The 14,527-nt window shown below is 50.5% G+C and overlaps 4 protein-coding genes across 4 annotated transcripts in view; 1 reads left to right on the plus strand and 3 right to left on the minus strand.

Annotated features, from left to right (window-relative positions):
* TMEM234 (transmembrane protein 234) overlaps nt 1-1,619 on the plus strand; it is a 3,571-nt gene extending 1,952 nt beyond the window's left edge. Inside the window, exons 4-5 of the mRNA XM_007950472.1 lie at nt 1,115-1,207; nt 1,525-1,619. Of these exons, the coding sequence (XP_007948663.1) occupies nt 1,115-1,207; nt 1,525-1,619 (188 nt within the window). The remainder of the gene's footprint in view (nt 1-1,114; nt 1,208-1,524) is intronic.
* Nucleotides 1,620-2,502: 883 nt separating this feature from the next.
* Nucleotides 2,503-8,035, minus strand: DCDC2B (doublecortin domain containing 2B). Its single transcript, XM_007950451.1, has 9 exons — nt 7,770-8,035; nt 6,017-6,068; nt 5,500-5,576; nt 5,145-5,276; nt 4,664-4,810; nt 4,523-4,562; nt 3,158-3,293; nt 2,815-2,918; nt 2,503-2,574 (listed from the first exon to the last, which is right to left on the minus strand). The coding sequence occupies exons 1-9, from the start codon at nt 8,033-8,035 to the stop codon at nt 2,503-2,505; spliced, it is 1,026 nt and encodes a 341-aa protein (XP_007948642.1).
* Nucleotides 8,036-8,832: 797 nt separating this feature from the next.
* IQCC (IQ motif containing C) lies at nt 8,833-11,223 on the minus strand. Its single transcript, XM_007950452.1, is given in 7 exon segments — nt 8,833-9,354; nt 9,357-9,465; nt 9,467-9,678; nt 9,798-9,916; nt 10,146-10,383; nt 10,628-10,771; nt 11,182-11,223. Coding segments are annotated over 7 exon segments (1,386 nt in total).
* A 456-nt stretch (nt 11,224-11,679) lies between these two features.
* CCDC28B (coiled-coil domain containing 28B) overlaps nt 11,680-14,527 on the minus strand; it is a 3,740-nt gene continuing 892 nt past the window's right edge. Inside the window, exons 2-5 of the mRNA XM_007950453.2 lie at nt 12,916-13,082; nt 12,605-12,795; nt 12,372-12,394; nt 11,680-11,734 (exon numbers count right to left, since the gene is read on the minus strand). Coding sequence (XP_007948644.1) covers nt 11,680-11,734; nt 12,372-12,394; nt 12,605-12,795; nt 12,916-13,082 — 436 coding nt within the window. The remainder of the gene's footprint in view (nt 11,735-12,371; nt 12,395-12,604; nt 12,796-12,915; nt 13,083-14,527) is intronic.

The raw sequence follows: 14,527 nt of genomic DNA on the forward strand, positions 1-14,527 counted from the left end.
TTAGCCACTATGCTACCAGAGCTCCTATAGCATCAGATATTGTGCTCATTTTATGTTTTATTATTGTTATTGTAAATATATGTAGAATAAAATATTTGCCATTTCAACATTTTTTACATGTAGAATTTAGTGACATTAATTATGTTCATCGTGTTGTGCAACCATCACTATCCATTTCCAGAGTTTTCCATCACCCCCGGATAGAAGCTTAATGCCCCCTGGGCAGTGATTCCCCCTCCCCGTCTCTCTTCTGCCATTGGTAACCACTAATAAACTTTGGTCTCTCTATATATGTCTATTCTAGATATTTCATATAAGTGGGATATACAATATTTGTCTTTTTGTGGCTGGTTGATTTTACTCAGTGTTTTCACATTTCATCCCTGTTGTAGCACCTATCAGGACTTGTGTTCCATTGTATCACACATTTTATTTAATTCCCATTGTGACCCTATGAAGTGGACATGACTATATCCATTCAGAGATAACGTTACAAAATTTTGGGCAATTTATTTCACCTAATCCAACATGTCAATGCAGAGGATTTGAAGGCATATTATTACTTACCATTTTACACTGTTGAACTTTGCTATGAGAAGTCCCCCTGCAGAGATTTTGCTTCCCCTGGAGTCTCACCTAGGCCCTAGGGAGTCTGGGCCCCAAACAGTTCTGAGGAACCCCTCAGAGGCCATGAGAAGGGAAGGCAATAGGCCAGCTTTCAGATCTGCCACCCCAGCTTTGACCAGACTCACTCCACTTTTCATCTATTTTATATTTTGGGCTTCTCATTAAATTTCATTTAAAGAAAGTTTGAAAACCTTTGGCCTAATGCACTCCCAGAAATCCTTGAGCTGAATGCAAAGACCTCATCCTCATCATCAACACATGGTGGTCCTAGACTCAGGGATCAGGTCTTTATGTTGGAATCCTGAGGGAGCACTGAATTTGGTGTCAGGAGACCCAGGTTTGAGTGTTAAGCTTTGCTGTAATTTATTTGGAAAATGGGGTCATGATACTTCTCTTAAAGGGCCATCTTGATGATGAAACCAAAGTGTTTTGTGCCTACAAGGGCATGTTTTCCATCTCAGTGATTCTTCTCATTCTGAATACCCAGATCTAACCCTAGCTGTGCCCATCTGTAACTCTCTGGCCATCGTCTTCACACTGATTGTTGGAAAGATACTTGGAGAAGATATTGGTGGAACACGTAAGTCAGGCCACTGAAAGTGCAGGAAGCAGCTACTTGGGCTTTGACATACCCACTGTAGTTCTTTTCCAGAGTCCAAATGGTTAAGGAGGCTGGGCTGCTAACTGAAAGGTTGACAAATGGGGATAGGCTCTTCCCTATACTGCCCTATTCCTCTATCTGTCCAGCTTCCAGCTCTCTTGCTTTTTTGTGGCCATCAGAGTTTCTGGGTTGGGAACAGAGGTTGGGGTAAGAATTTGTACCAGACCCTACCAGCTCTTCCCCTATCCCTGGACCAGCCTGGCAGGGCTCACAGCTCCTCAATTTTGTTATCACAGGAGCAGTCGTAGGCATGGTGCTCACCGTGACAGGAATTGCACTCTGCATCACAAGCTCAGTGAGCAAGACCCAGGGGCATCCATCTGTCCTTTGAGTGGGCAGACCTCAACCACCACTTCTCCTGTCTCCAAGAAGCCTCTGGCCTGTGAGATGCAGGCATGAGCAGAGAGACCCAAAACTTCTGAGTCTTAGCTTCCCCATCTCTTAGGGGGATAATAGCTACCTCATGGATCACAGTAAGAGAACAGAGTGAATGGGTTCTGAAACCTTCAGGTGCTGTTCAGCTGCTAGGACTAAGCACTGGAGACTTCACAGTCATCCTCAGCAGCTCCCTTCCTGCCGTCCTCTCAGCACCCACCCAGCCCCAGCCCCATTACTACGGCCTGACTTAGGCCACTGTGATGAATTGCAGCGCCCCAGCAGCAGGGAAGGAGCCACTGCTGTCTTTGAGCCAGAAATGTAAAATGGAGGTTCCGGGACTGGGTCAGAATGCATTGGCTGACTGAAGGGGTAGAACTGAGGGGAGAAGTGCAGGTATGGGGAGGTGAGCTGCCAGTTAGCCAGCCTTGCCATCCCACCCATGAGGAGGGTGGGATTCCTCAACTGCTAGTCCTTCTCAAATGGTCGGACAACTGTGAGCCCCAGCACTGTAAAGCCTTCAATAAATCTGCAATAAACAAAGGTTAGTAGTATTTTTTTATTGTGACTAACTTACTCCCAGGTTTGTGGCCTCTGCTACTCCTTTCTCTGGCCAGGTAAGAAATGGCCTTGTGTGGTTTGGGCTGCCCTTCTTGGAAAGCTGTGGTGGGTTTAGGAGCAGATGAAGAGGGGGAGGGGCTGGAGAGGCGGCAGCCTACCCTGTGAACCCAGGGAGGGCAAGGCTCCTTGGGAACAGACTGCTGGAGGCTGTAGAGTAAAGGTCTCCTGTGCCCGGTTGGAGCTGCTTGCTCTCAAGATGGCAGAGCAGGGGCTGAGGTTCAAATAGCTGCTGCAGCCCCAGGCCGGTCATTTCCCAGGAACAAGTCCTCTTCTACCATTGGTGCCGCCCTCTGGAGGAGACAGAAGGCTACACAGATGAAGCCATCAGCATCCCTGGTCCCACCCTCAATAGGGAGCTCCAGGAAAGGAAGAGACTTCAGAAATAAGGATCTGTCCCCTCCTTTAACAAGGTGGAAAGTCAGGCTTCAAGATGTTAGGAGATCTGTTTATAGTCACAAGGAGGACTTGGGGCTAAATTCTACTCAGCTCAGAACTCCTATCCCAATGTACTGCTCCCAGCCCCAGCCCACCTGATCCAAGGGCTCCTCTGTCTGGGTATCTTCATCATCTGCTACTTCCTGGGCCCCTGCCGTCTCACGTCTTGGGTGGGGAGCCCCATAGACTCCCTTGACTCCTGGTGAGGGAGGCAGCATTGGCTAATGCCCAGGCTGAGGGACCCTCAGCATTCTTTCCTTGATCTTCTCTGCCCCTTTCCCTTGCCTGAGCCTTGCTATCTCAGAGGATGGCAGGGAAGTTGAAAGGCTGACCTTAGGCCCTCCATCCCATCCCTTCCACATCCCATCACTGAAGGCTCATTCATTTGGTTTAAGCAGAGGGTGACTGAGAAGGGCTTGGGCCTCAGAAGTCCCTCACCTGATGAAAGTGAGAGAAGGGGGAGTTTGTTTCTTGGCTGAGTTGCCTCCTGGGGTCTGGCATAGAAAGCAGATGGCTCAACTTGGGTTGGCTTCTTTGGAGTGGACTGGGTTGCCTGTGCCCTGTGGCCATGGGCCTATAGAGGGGGCATTTGGATTAGGCCATGGGTGCTGACTGCTTTTACCTTCCCTTCTCCCCAGTCCTGGCTTCCGAGTGTGCCCCAATACCTGAGGGAGCTTGGGAGTGAACATGCTGTCCATCTCCATGGCCTGCATCCTCCCTCCCTGTTCCCTCTTTCTGCCTTATCCAGGGACAAAGCAGAAGATACTTTGGAAAGGCCCTCTGGCTCCTCCCTTGGGAGGACTCACACCTACCATAGAATAGGAAGCTGGTAAGTTTCCTCGGACCATCAAAAACCAAAAAACAAACTCACTGCCATTGAGTCGATTCTGACTCATAGTGACCCCCTTTGGTTTTCCAAGGTAGTAAATCTTTATGGAAGTAGATTACCCAGTCTTCCTTCCGCGGAGTGGCTGGTCGGTTTGAACCGCCAACCTTCTGCTTGGCATTACACCACCAGAGCTCCTTGGACCCTGCTCAGCCAGATATGCTGGTTCTTTTCCCCAGCATCCAGCCTGGCAAGAAGGAATTAGATCTAGCAACTCAGAGGTCTGAAGACCTTCATAGACCTAGATGAGCTGGCTTTCAAACAGAGTTGTATCTAAGGTATGGCACATGTTCTGAGCACCACTTGAAGGGGGACACCACAGAGAAGGTTCTATTAACCATCGCAGTTTCCATCACCAGCTGTGAGAAATCATTCAGCAAGTTAAAACTCTTTCGTATTTGAGAGCTTCCCTGGGTCAAGGCAGACTGTGTGATCTTGATCTGCTGAGTGTAGAAAAAAAAGAAACGGAAGAAAATGACTTTGAGCCCATCAGACTAATGTCACCAGTGAAAGCAAGGAAGGTGCAGTTGTAATTTTCCTGTAGTGCCATAATGTGCTAAATAAAAGATTGACAAGCTTGACTTGTATCAAAAGAGCTGATATTATGGTTAAGTTATCTAAAAGATGGGGGTCAGAAGTTTGGACAGGGGCTGTGCGATTTCAGTGCTTGCTGTAGGCACTATTTTCCATAGATACACCTCTGCTCTCATACCAAGTTCTGGTCTGGTTCCTGCCATTCAACACCTGTGTCACCCTAAACAAATTGCTTCACTTCTTTGAGCTTTAGTTTCCTCCTCTGGAAAATGGGGACAGTAATCATCACAAGATTCCTGGGAGGATGCAGTGAAATAGAGCCAGAGCCCAAGGAGAAGTCAGCCAGTCCACCCTCCCACCTCCTCAGCCCCTGCATCACCTACCCCCTGCCTGTGGGGCCTAGGCTTCTGGTCTGAGAGATGCCTGCAGTGATAAAAGAAAAGGCTTGTAAGGAGGGAAAGATATGGAATCCGAAAGCATACAGACCAGATGGTCCTTTGCTCTTCCTCCTCACACTTACATACCAGCAGGCCCTGGGCAGGGAGGAACTGGGCACCAGCAGCTCTAAGTAGGGGAGAGCCTTGAACTCATCCACTCCGACAGCCACATAGTAATGACCGCTTATCAGATCCTCCTTTGCCGACAGCGGGAGCCCCTCTAGGGTGCAGAGTCTAGGAGGGGAAAAGCAGTTTGTGCGACAAGGGCTGATGGATAGTGAGTAGGACAAGGGCTGATGGACAACATGCCTCTCATATTTGGCAGACTGTGAGGGATGGGTACAATTATTCCTAGGGTACCTTGGCACCTGGCCTGGGCATGAGGGCTAGTCACTTAGGCTCTGTCCGGGCTCTGAGGGCTGGGTCACAAGGGCCTCTCCTTTGGCATAGGAGGAAGTTCCATTTGGGGCACTATGCTTTCCTTTCGCCTTTTCATCCTCAGGGACAGCCCAAACCAGCTGCAGTGCTCCCTTTTGGGGGCTTTTGAACCTCCCAGTCCCATACTCACTTGCATACAGCCCCATTCTGCAACTTAGCCTTCTCAGTCAGGAGCTTCAACACTGTTTCCCAGTCCTGCCTGGCAGCCTGGGACAGCTTCACGCTAAATGGAGGACTTGACAGGTCCCCATTCCTGAACACACTACAACAAAGAACAGCAGTAAAGGGGAGGGTTCACAGGGCTCCCAACATGTGAGAGAACGGTGGCATGGTCCGAGAACCATTGCATTGGTCTATTTGTACCCGTCAGGCATGTTGGACTTTTTACATTCCCACCGGCAACCAGGGGCTTCTGGAGCAAACCCATTCTCAATTTCTTGGTCTCACAAAAATCTACACCCCTGCTTCCCAACACCAGAACTCACTGGATATAACAGGGGGCACCTTCAGGCAGCCTTGGTCCAGGGGCACCATCACACAGGTGGTGAGTCAGACAAGGACCCTGAAACCCAAGACAGCCCCCAAGGTCAGGAGAAATTGAAGCCTCTGGTTAGGGGTAGATCAGTCCGAAATGGGTGGGATGAAGGGAAACGGAGTCAGACTAGGGGAGGAGGAGACGAGAACAGATGAGGACCAGTCACACTTTTCACCAAAGGGTACTTGTACCTCCCTTACCTCACTTTCTATCCCTACCTGTGTCTCACAGCTTCCTCTTTCTTTGGGGACCACAACCACCTGGAAATAAAGTAAAAGACTGGGAAAGAGGCAAGGAATTGTGTCTTAAATTCCTAGAAGGATGAGTTGGTTCCAGAGTGGGCATTGGGAGTACCCCATGGGACTGGGCAGATCCTGCTGACCCCTGACTCCCCACACCAAATTGGGGCAATCCTAAAAAGTGGGGGAAGACAGAAGGGCTGGGGGGACAGCCTCCCCAGGACTCACTGGTAGTCTGCTGCTTTTCCTGCCTGGATCATTTCCTCCAGGGGGTAAATAGCTGAAAAAAAAAACAGAGGTTACAGGTCAGGCTGGCAGCTCCTAGTGTGGGGCTAGGATCCAGCTCAGTAGGTCTCCCTGGAACAGCCTTTCATCTCAGTCCAGAAACAAATGCTAGCACTTGAACTTGCCTTCCTTAGGGCCCTGGGTCTGGCTGGGCATCCAGACTGGGATCTCAGATACAAACCTGAAGTTCAAAAGATCAAGAGAATCTAGTTCCTTAAGCATCCTACTATATCCCAAGAATTTCTTCATTCATGAGTGTTTTGGTTACCTGGTGACGAGAAAATACACCACAAATGAGATGGCCTTAACAAACAGGAGTTTATTCTTACAATTTGGAGGCTTTAAGTCCAAGTTCAGAGTGCCAGGCTCTAGGGGCTGGGTGAAAGCCCCTCAACCTTGAGGTCCAGCTCTGCCTCCTGCTCCCAGCCCACTGGAGCTAGAGGCGTTTCTTCACTCAGACAGCTGCTGGCTGCTGATGCTGGAAGCCCCAAGGTTGACAAGTAAAAAGGCACAGTCCTGATGTTACCAGACTACATGGCAGGCCATTAGCTTAAATCCATTGTAAGTCCCAAGGTCAGCAGAGTATGGCAGGCTGCTGAGCAACGACACGGCTACACGCAGGGTTCAAGTGTGCCAAAGGCTGAAGACCATTCTCAAGGCTTCTCCTTATATACAGGAAACAGACCACATTCCCTAAGGCAGCTACTCAGCTGCTCCCGGTAGATTCCACCATGGAGTTGATTACCAGTCTCATCATGGGGAATACTACATCCAGCTGTCCAGTCACTCAACCAGGCCTAGCCAAGTTGACACACAAACATAACCATCACAATGAGATAGGTGGTTTTATCTCCACTTTGTCTGAGACTCAGAGAGGTTAAGTGACTTGCCGAGGGTCACACAGGAAGTGACAACTCAGAATCTAAGTCTGTCTAGCTCCTGACCCTTTGCTCTTTGCATTGCAGTAAGCAACCTCATCTGAAAACTAAGATAGGACCTGGAGGCCAGGTTTGTGTTGGAAGCTTAGATACATTCTCCTCCCACCTTAGAAGGTAAAGCCTCACCCTGCCACGGGCATGATCATGTAACAGGAGAGCAGAGGGTACTTAAGCACAGCAGGGAGAAAGTGATGGATGGATTCAGGGTGTTTGGTGGTGGTGGGAAGGTATTCAATTTGGAAAAAGCAGTTCAGACTGCAGGTCTCCTTCCCACAGGACGTTATGGGCATAAGCATCCATACAAGACAGACATTGATTTGAACCCAGGTGCAACTATATACTTGTGTACTCTTAGGCAGGTTACTTAACCTTGCTATGTTGGTTTTCCCTTTTAACTAATGGGCATAAAACCACCCCCTTCACAGGGTTGTATTACATGAGAAAATGGAGTGGTTGGTACACACACACTAAACCAAACCAAAACCCAAATTCATTGCTGTCAAGTCAGATCTGACTCATAGTGACCCCGCCTTGGTTTCTGAGGCAATATCACTACAGAAGTAGATTGCCCAGGAAGTAGATTGCCCAGTCTTCCTTCCGAGGAGTGGTTGGTGGGTTTGAACTGCCATCCGTCTGGTTAGCAGTCAAGTGCCTTAGGCACTATGCCACCAGAGCTTCCCCCCCCACACACACTAAATATTGAGTAAATGCTATTAGTTCCTCCCCAGGCTCTGTCTGACCAGCCCCATCCCACTCACTGGAGCTTGCGGAATCGTTCAAAGCCAGCAGCCACATACTGCCCTCCATTCTGCATCTCTGCCATGTCAGTGACACGGTGGCCGTGACAGGGTGTATAGAGAGCACGTACAGCCAGTGGGGCCTGCACAGCTGATGTCACCTCACAGAGGAAAGTCTCCAGAGTGGGAAAGCGACGCTGAGTCACCAGCAGCTGGCGGCCTGGGAAGAAGGGATCTCCATTCTTGTACACCACTACCCACTTGGCTACTGGATTGCTGCCTGCCATTGTGTCCTCAGCGAGAGACACAGAGCTGTTGCCAGGGAACTAAGGTAGGACTGGGAGTGGTGCCAGTCAGAGGTGGAGCCCTGCTCTCACCCAGGAAGGCAAGGAGAACATCCAATAATAGCATCCATCTGCATTCAAGGTCTCATCCAATCTGCTCTTAAGCAACCTCGGTTGAGAGCTAATAGGAGGACCTAGAAGCCAGGTCTGAGTTAAGAGTCTTGATACTCAAATTCTCACAAGGGCCTCATAATAGTGTAGCAGGTATGACTGCTATATATGTAGGAAACCCTGACTCAGAGAGGGGCCTATGGTCTGAACAGTGAGTGAGTAGGAGACATCTCACTTAAACACTGATGATCCAATACCAGGGTGTGGGGGTAGCTCCAGGGCCTACCTGCTCCTCCCCAGCCAAGGGCTGAGCTCCCCTAGGGAGGGAATCAGCTCTAGGGTCCAGAGACGGAGGCAGAAGATGAAAACAGCCAGACTCAAAGAAAAATCTTTATTCTTCATCAGCTTCCCCACTTTACTTTCCCCAGATAACTCCCTGTTCTGAAATCTGATCTGAGCCACAAGTAGAGCACAAAATAGTTATCTTCTCTCTCTTCCTCTCTCTTTTCCTCTCCCCATACTGGTGCCAGCTCTTAGTTCTACCTGCTGTTAGCCCCACTAGCCACCAATGGCCAGGGACAGGGAAGGAGGGAGAGCTGGTGCCTGGAAGCCAAGACAAGGTCCCGTCTCACTCACTGTGCTTTCATGGCATTCCTTCTGGAGACTGGTCCTCCCCAGCTCCCCAGGGTCTAGCCTGGTGGTCCCGTTTTCCATGGTCTGCCCCTCCAGTGGTCCTCTCCTATAGAGTCTGACCCTGTGGATGACAGGTACTGAGGTGGCTTTGATCTCTGTAGTACAGTTCTCTGGTTTGTCCATCCTTCATGGCTAGGCTACTTGGAGGGTTCATCTTTGGAGGTTCTATCACTGGGGATCTGGCCTTTGGGTGGTTTTATTCTCCTGAGATCTAGGCCACTATGCTCTGGCCCTGCCAAAGTCTCATCCCAGATGACATGGGTCTCTGAGGGGCTTGATTCCTGTGGTCCAGCTTTCTGGCAGTCAGGCTCTTGGTAGCCTGGTCCTCTGGAAGACTTGTCCTTCATAGTTGGCTCTTCAGAAAGCATGACCAGCTGTGTCCTGGTCTTCTCAGAACAATGGCCCCTGGGTTTGAGATCTCTGGGGGTCTGGTCTTCCAGATGTTTCATCAGCTGCAGGCAGGTGCCTCTAGAAGTCTATTCTCTGTGATCTGACTCTTTGTTGAGCTTGTTCCCTATATAGCCTGATGGTCTGATAGTGTGGGCAGCTGTGATCCAGCCTTTCTATAGCATGGTTCCCTGTACTTGGCCCCAGCAGTGGTTTTATCTGCAGCGGCCACTTTCTTGGGATTTGTGGGGTTGTGACTTGACCCTCCAGCAGGAGTCATCCCCAGGGTCTAGCTCTCTGGTCGTCCTGTCCCTGTAGGACTGGTCTTCTAGTGGTGGACTTGGTTGTATGTAGACCCTCTCACAGACCTGTCCCACATGGTCTGGGCATACATTGGGCTCATCTCTGGTCTGGCTTGCCTCTGGTGAGTTCAATGTTTGTTTCAGAATTAGGTACTGTTGGGGAAGAGGACAGATACTTATTAGGCATGCCTGCTTGGGCGTGGCAGCAGGCCTCCCACTCCCTTCTCCCCTTGACCATAAATGTGCAGAAAGGGGTCCCAGTTAGTGACTACCTCCTTACGGCTATTGATGGCCTGTTGCAGCCAAAGCAGTTCCATAGCCAAGTGGCTGTGGAGGTGCTGAACCTTCTGAAGCTCAAGCTGGTTGTAGAACAGTCCTGAATCTGTGGCTTCTGTGAAGGAAGGGGTTAGGAAGGAAGAAGAGAGCCTTGAGGAATAAACACTGGACACTGTCCTAGCCTTAGAACATTGGTACCCTTCTCCATCCAGCCATGTGTTCCCCAACTGGGAAGAGAGAAGGAAGGCGATGCAGTTAATCTAGCACAAGCCTTTCACTTTTCAGATGGGGGAGCTGAGGCCCAAAGGGTGTCAAGGCTTACCCTAATCTAGGCAGAGAGGTACCTGGGTTCTCCATCCTTGAGGAGTCTCCGGTTTCTCCTCGGCTGGGTTTCCTGCTCTGCTCAGCCTGAAGCTGGGGGCTGTCTTCTCGGCAGGGGAGATTTCCTGGGTTTGCTGACCTTTTTCCTGAATTCTTCAGCACCATCTCCTTGGGCTCTTTACATGGAAAGTGGCTCCCTAGTTCCTTCTCTGGACTTGACACCCTCTCTCCTGCTTTCCAGGTCTGGTGTGATTTTACCTTCTGAGAAATCAGTAAGAGAGGTATGAGAGCCCTAGAGCTAAACCCCTCCATGCTCTGGGTGTCATCATCCAGCATACAAGTTGGTGAGGATTAAGAACTGGACTGTGAGGTGGTGAGTCTGCTGCCTCTTCTAGGAGGTTAAAGCACCCAGAGGAAAAACCAGGGCAGGTGAGTTCCACTATCCCTTGAATCCCCTCCCCAGATCCTTCCTTCTCCTCCTTTCCCCCCTTGGAGTGTGTACTACCTCTGGGAGAAACTGAGGCCTGGGAAGCCAACCTTCAGTCCACTGCATCATGGCCAGGTCACCCTCTATCTCCCGTACAATAGCCTCATACTCAGCTCGCAGACTCTGGAACTGGCGTCGGACCAGAAAGCCCCGGACACAGGCCTGGTGTGGAAAAAAGGGGAAAGATCCTTATCACTGCAAGAGAAAAGGCATCTTGAGGCTTTCTCCTGGATAGGTCGTCCTAGCTGTTCCAAAAGAGGGCATGGCCACGGGGAAAGGATAGGGGCTACTGCGTGGGAGCTCAAGGGAGGATGCTTGCCTGTATCCCCACTTCGCTTTAAGGCCCTTCCCTCCATTTCCCTGGTCCCCGCAGGTGCTGCGGTGGGAGTGGAGGGGGCGTGGGTAAGTTCAAGGCTCGCCGCATTCTTCGGGGAGGCGGGGGGTGGGTCGTCATCTCCAGAAGGTGGCACGCGAGTAGGAGACTGAACGTGATAGCCCTATATGGCTTGAAGGTCCTAGTCCGAGATCACCTGAGGGAAAATCACGCGCACGGTCCCATCCCCGCCTCACACCTGCATAGTCGACACCCTCCGGAACAACTGCTCGGTCTCCATCTCAGCGCCAACGGTCCCGCGGCCTCGGGCGCCTGCTCAGTGCGTCATTAGCCGGAGCCGTTCCTTAGCCTGCCAATGCCCCGCCCCCGCTGTCTCCACGGCAACCATTCTCTTCATCCGGGCTAGTAGCGTCCGCCAGAAGGGACTCATCGTTGTCCCACTCGCCTTTCTTTCCAAGTTCCACCCCCCAGAGCCGCTTCGGGGATTCCAGCCCCACCTGAAGGGGACTTCCCAACCAAAAGAGGGCTGTAGACGGATTTCTCCCCGGAGGCTGAGGCTATTGACGCTTCCGCCGAGTAAAGGCGCAATGAGAAGAAAGAAGAGACACAGAAGTGCTTTCTTTCCAGTTTAATTCTATCCAGTGCCCCCCTCCCTGTAGCACCTGGGGGGCCGAGTCCGTAAAAAGTCACAGTTTAAAGGGGATGAAAAGGGGCAGTCTGGGCCTGAGTCTGACTCCTACACAGCTGACTGCTCTTCAGGCTCGGCATTCTCGGCCAGGTGCAATTTCTGTCTGTGCCAGTCAAGGATTGTGACGCCCTGGACCTCAGCCATATCTCCTACCCACATCTTCCCATCCTGCTCAGTCTTAGCTTCCCCAACTGTGCAAAGGGGCGGGGCAGGGGGTCTGTGGCGGCCTTTGGCTGAGGCTGTAGTCTCTGCTTTCAGTACCCTTCTTGCTGACTCGTGTTCTCTCCTCTCGATCCAGGTTATGCCACCTTCTCTCGGTCAAAGTAAGTGGTGGACCCGTGAGCCACACTGTGGCTGGTGTATGTCTGTGTGTGTGTGTGTGTGTGTATGAGTGGGCGCGCGCACACGCACATATGCACTCTAGTTCCGACTGAGGACTAGGTGGTGAGTAGTCTAAAATTAGTCAGAAGAATTATTTAATGCTGAGGGCATCACACAAGTTTTGCAATGGATTGATGTCAGCTAAAGAACTTGCAAAGATTTTGATCAGTAGGTAAAATATATTCCCTGCAACCCTTATTCCTAATACTTGGGAAGTTCTACCTTGGCAGTTTGTGCCTAATTCTGATTCAACAGGACTAAAAGGTGTGGAGATGATGGTTGTCCATAAGCACTCCTGAGAAAGTGGAGGGGAGGAAAATGGCCCCACCTCGGAGACACAGTTACCTTGGAAAGGATACATGGAATTGCTAAGATCTTCCAGCTGTCAACAGAGAGAAAGGGAGTTTCTGTCAGGAAGTGTACTAGGTCAAACCCCAGATGCTCTGGGGGCCATAATCTGGTGGGGATTGAGGGCCCCAGTGCTGTTGGATCCATGCATTTTTAAACTCCGGGGGGCCAAGAGTTGCCTTGGGAGGCTGTGCCTCCCCTACCCCTTGGTTCCCCAGAAACTGAAGCACCAGCCCTGACCTACATTGCTAAGCAACTGGTCCAGGTTGCGGTCAGCCATAGTCTTCTTCTGCTCCTCAGGCAGCCCCTCAGTGACTCCATCGTCTTCCTCCTCTTCTTCCTCCTCTCCACACACATCCAGGCTGAAGTGCAGGCGGGCCAGCTTCTCCTGCATCTCTCGCACGTGCTCCAGCTGCTCGAAGGAGCATTCCTTCCCTGGATAGCCCTTGTCTGAGCCCTGGGAGGGAGCTTGGGATCCTGGCCCCAGCCACACCCCAGAGACTAGGTCTTTCCATCCCACCCACATACCCTCTAGGCTATGTCCCCAGGACTCACCAAAGGCTTGCAGCCGGCCTGAGTGAAAATCATTGAGCAGGTTCAGTAGTCCTCCCTCCATCTCATAAACATCAGTCACCTCAGTCAGGAAAGAGTGCTGCAGGGGGGTGCCTGCCGAGCCGCCCCCACCTCCAGCCAGCACTGGGCGGCATTTCTCCTTGCCTACCCTGGGTGGGGTGGACATACCATGGTCACAGGCTGCGGGTCAGCCAGATACCCCCAGTCTTTTGTGCCATCTGTCTATGCACTAATGCATCAGCCCATCCGCTCGCCAACATCACTGAATATTTTTTTCTCCTGGCCCTGCATGAGGCACTGGATTTGGTGGAGGGAAGGAGGGGTGAAGATAAATTTCTTTCTGCCAATGACACTCACAGCCAGACACATGTCTGGAAGGAAGGTGTTATTGGATTCCTGTCTAAGACCGTCATTGCACTCCTTTTGTGACCCTAGCGGAGTCACTTTTCTTCCCTGGCCTCACTGAATTTGTTCTGTAGGGACAGTTCACACCTTATTACCATCAGGACCATTTTGTTGTTAGTTGCCATCATGCAGATTCCAACTCATGGAAACCCCTGTGTGTCAGAGTAGAAGCGCTCAGGAGGGTTTACAACGCTGTGACTTTTTAGAAGCAAATCACCAGGCATGTCTTCTGAGGTGCCTATAGGTGAGTTTGAACCTCCAACTCTTCAATTAGCAGTTGAGAGTTTAACCATTGTGCCACCCAAGGGCGCCTATAAGTAGATTAAAAACCCACTGCCATGGAGTTGATTTCCAACTCACTGAGTTTCCCATTGAGTTTCCAAGGCTGTAAATCTTTACAGAAGTAGATTGTCTCATCTTCTTCCCACAGAGCAGCTGGTGGGTTTGAACCACCAACCTTCTGGTTAGTAGCCAAATGCCTTATTCACTTTGCTCCTTATAAGTAGATTATTACCTCTAAAATAGATTTTTAAAAATTTAATCTGAGATCCATATGGTAATTGAGCAATCACTGTCTCTACTTTCTCCTCCTTATAGATCAATGTGTTCATTGCAAAGGGCCCAAAGAGCCATTTGTTTCCTTCTCACCTCTGCCCCTTTGTCCTCAGCAACTGATTAGCAGGTATGTTTTATCCCCCAAAGTATAGCTACAGCTAATACAAGAAGTTGTCAGTGTGCCATGCAATGAAAAAAGATGAGCATAGAATCGAGAGAGACACTTGGCAGTAACGAGGCACACATTAATGTGGACTGCCTAATTATAGACTGTTTTGTTGTGTGCTGAGTAGGTTCCAGTTCCTAGCAACCCTACAGGACAGAGAACTGTCCTATAGGGTTTCCAAGGCAGATTACCAGGTCATTTCTCCCACAGAGTGGCTGAGAGATTCAAACTGGTGACCTTTCAGTTAGCAGCTGAGTGCTTAACCATTGAGCACCAGGGCTCCTACATCCTATTTTATTCCTCCAAAAATATTTTCCTTTCTATTTAAACACTGTTTTTGACTTCTCCATTGCCCTCAGGATAACCTCGAAGGCCCTTCCAGTGTGGCCCTGGCTGCTCTGGTTGCATTTCCTACCTCCCCCCCCCCCCCCCCCCCTGAGCTTTAGCTACTTCTCACTGCTAGCCATC

Source organism: Orycteropus afer, unplaced genomic scaffold (assembly GCF_000298275.1).
Source record: "Orycteropus afer afer isolate SDZICR_OR568_19922 unplaced genomic scaffold, OryAfe1.0 scaffold00272, whole genome shotgun sequence".
NCBI lineage: Eukaryota > Metazoa > Chordata > Mammalia > Tubulidentata > Orycteropodidae > Orycteropus > Orycteropus afer.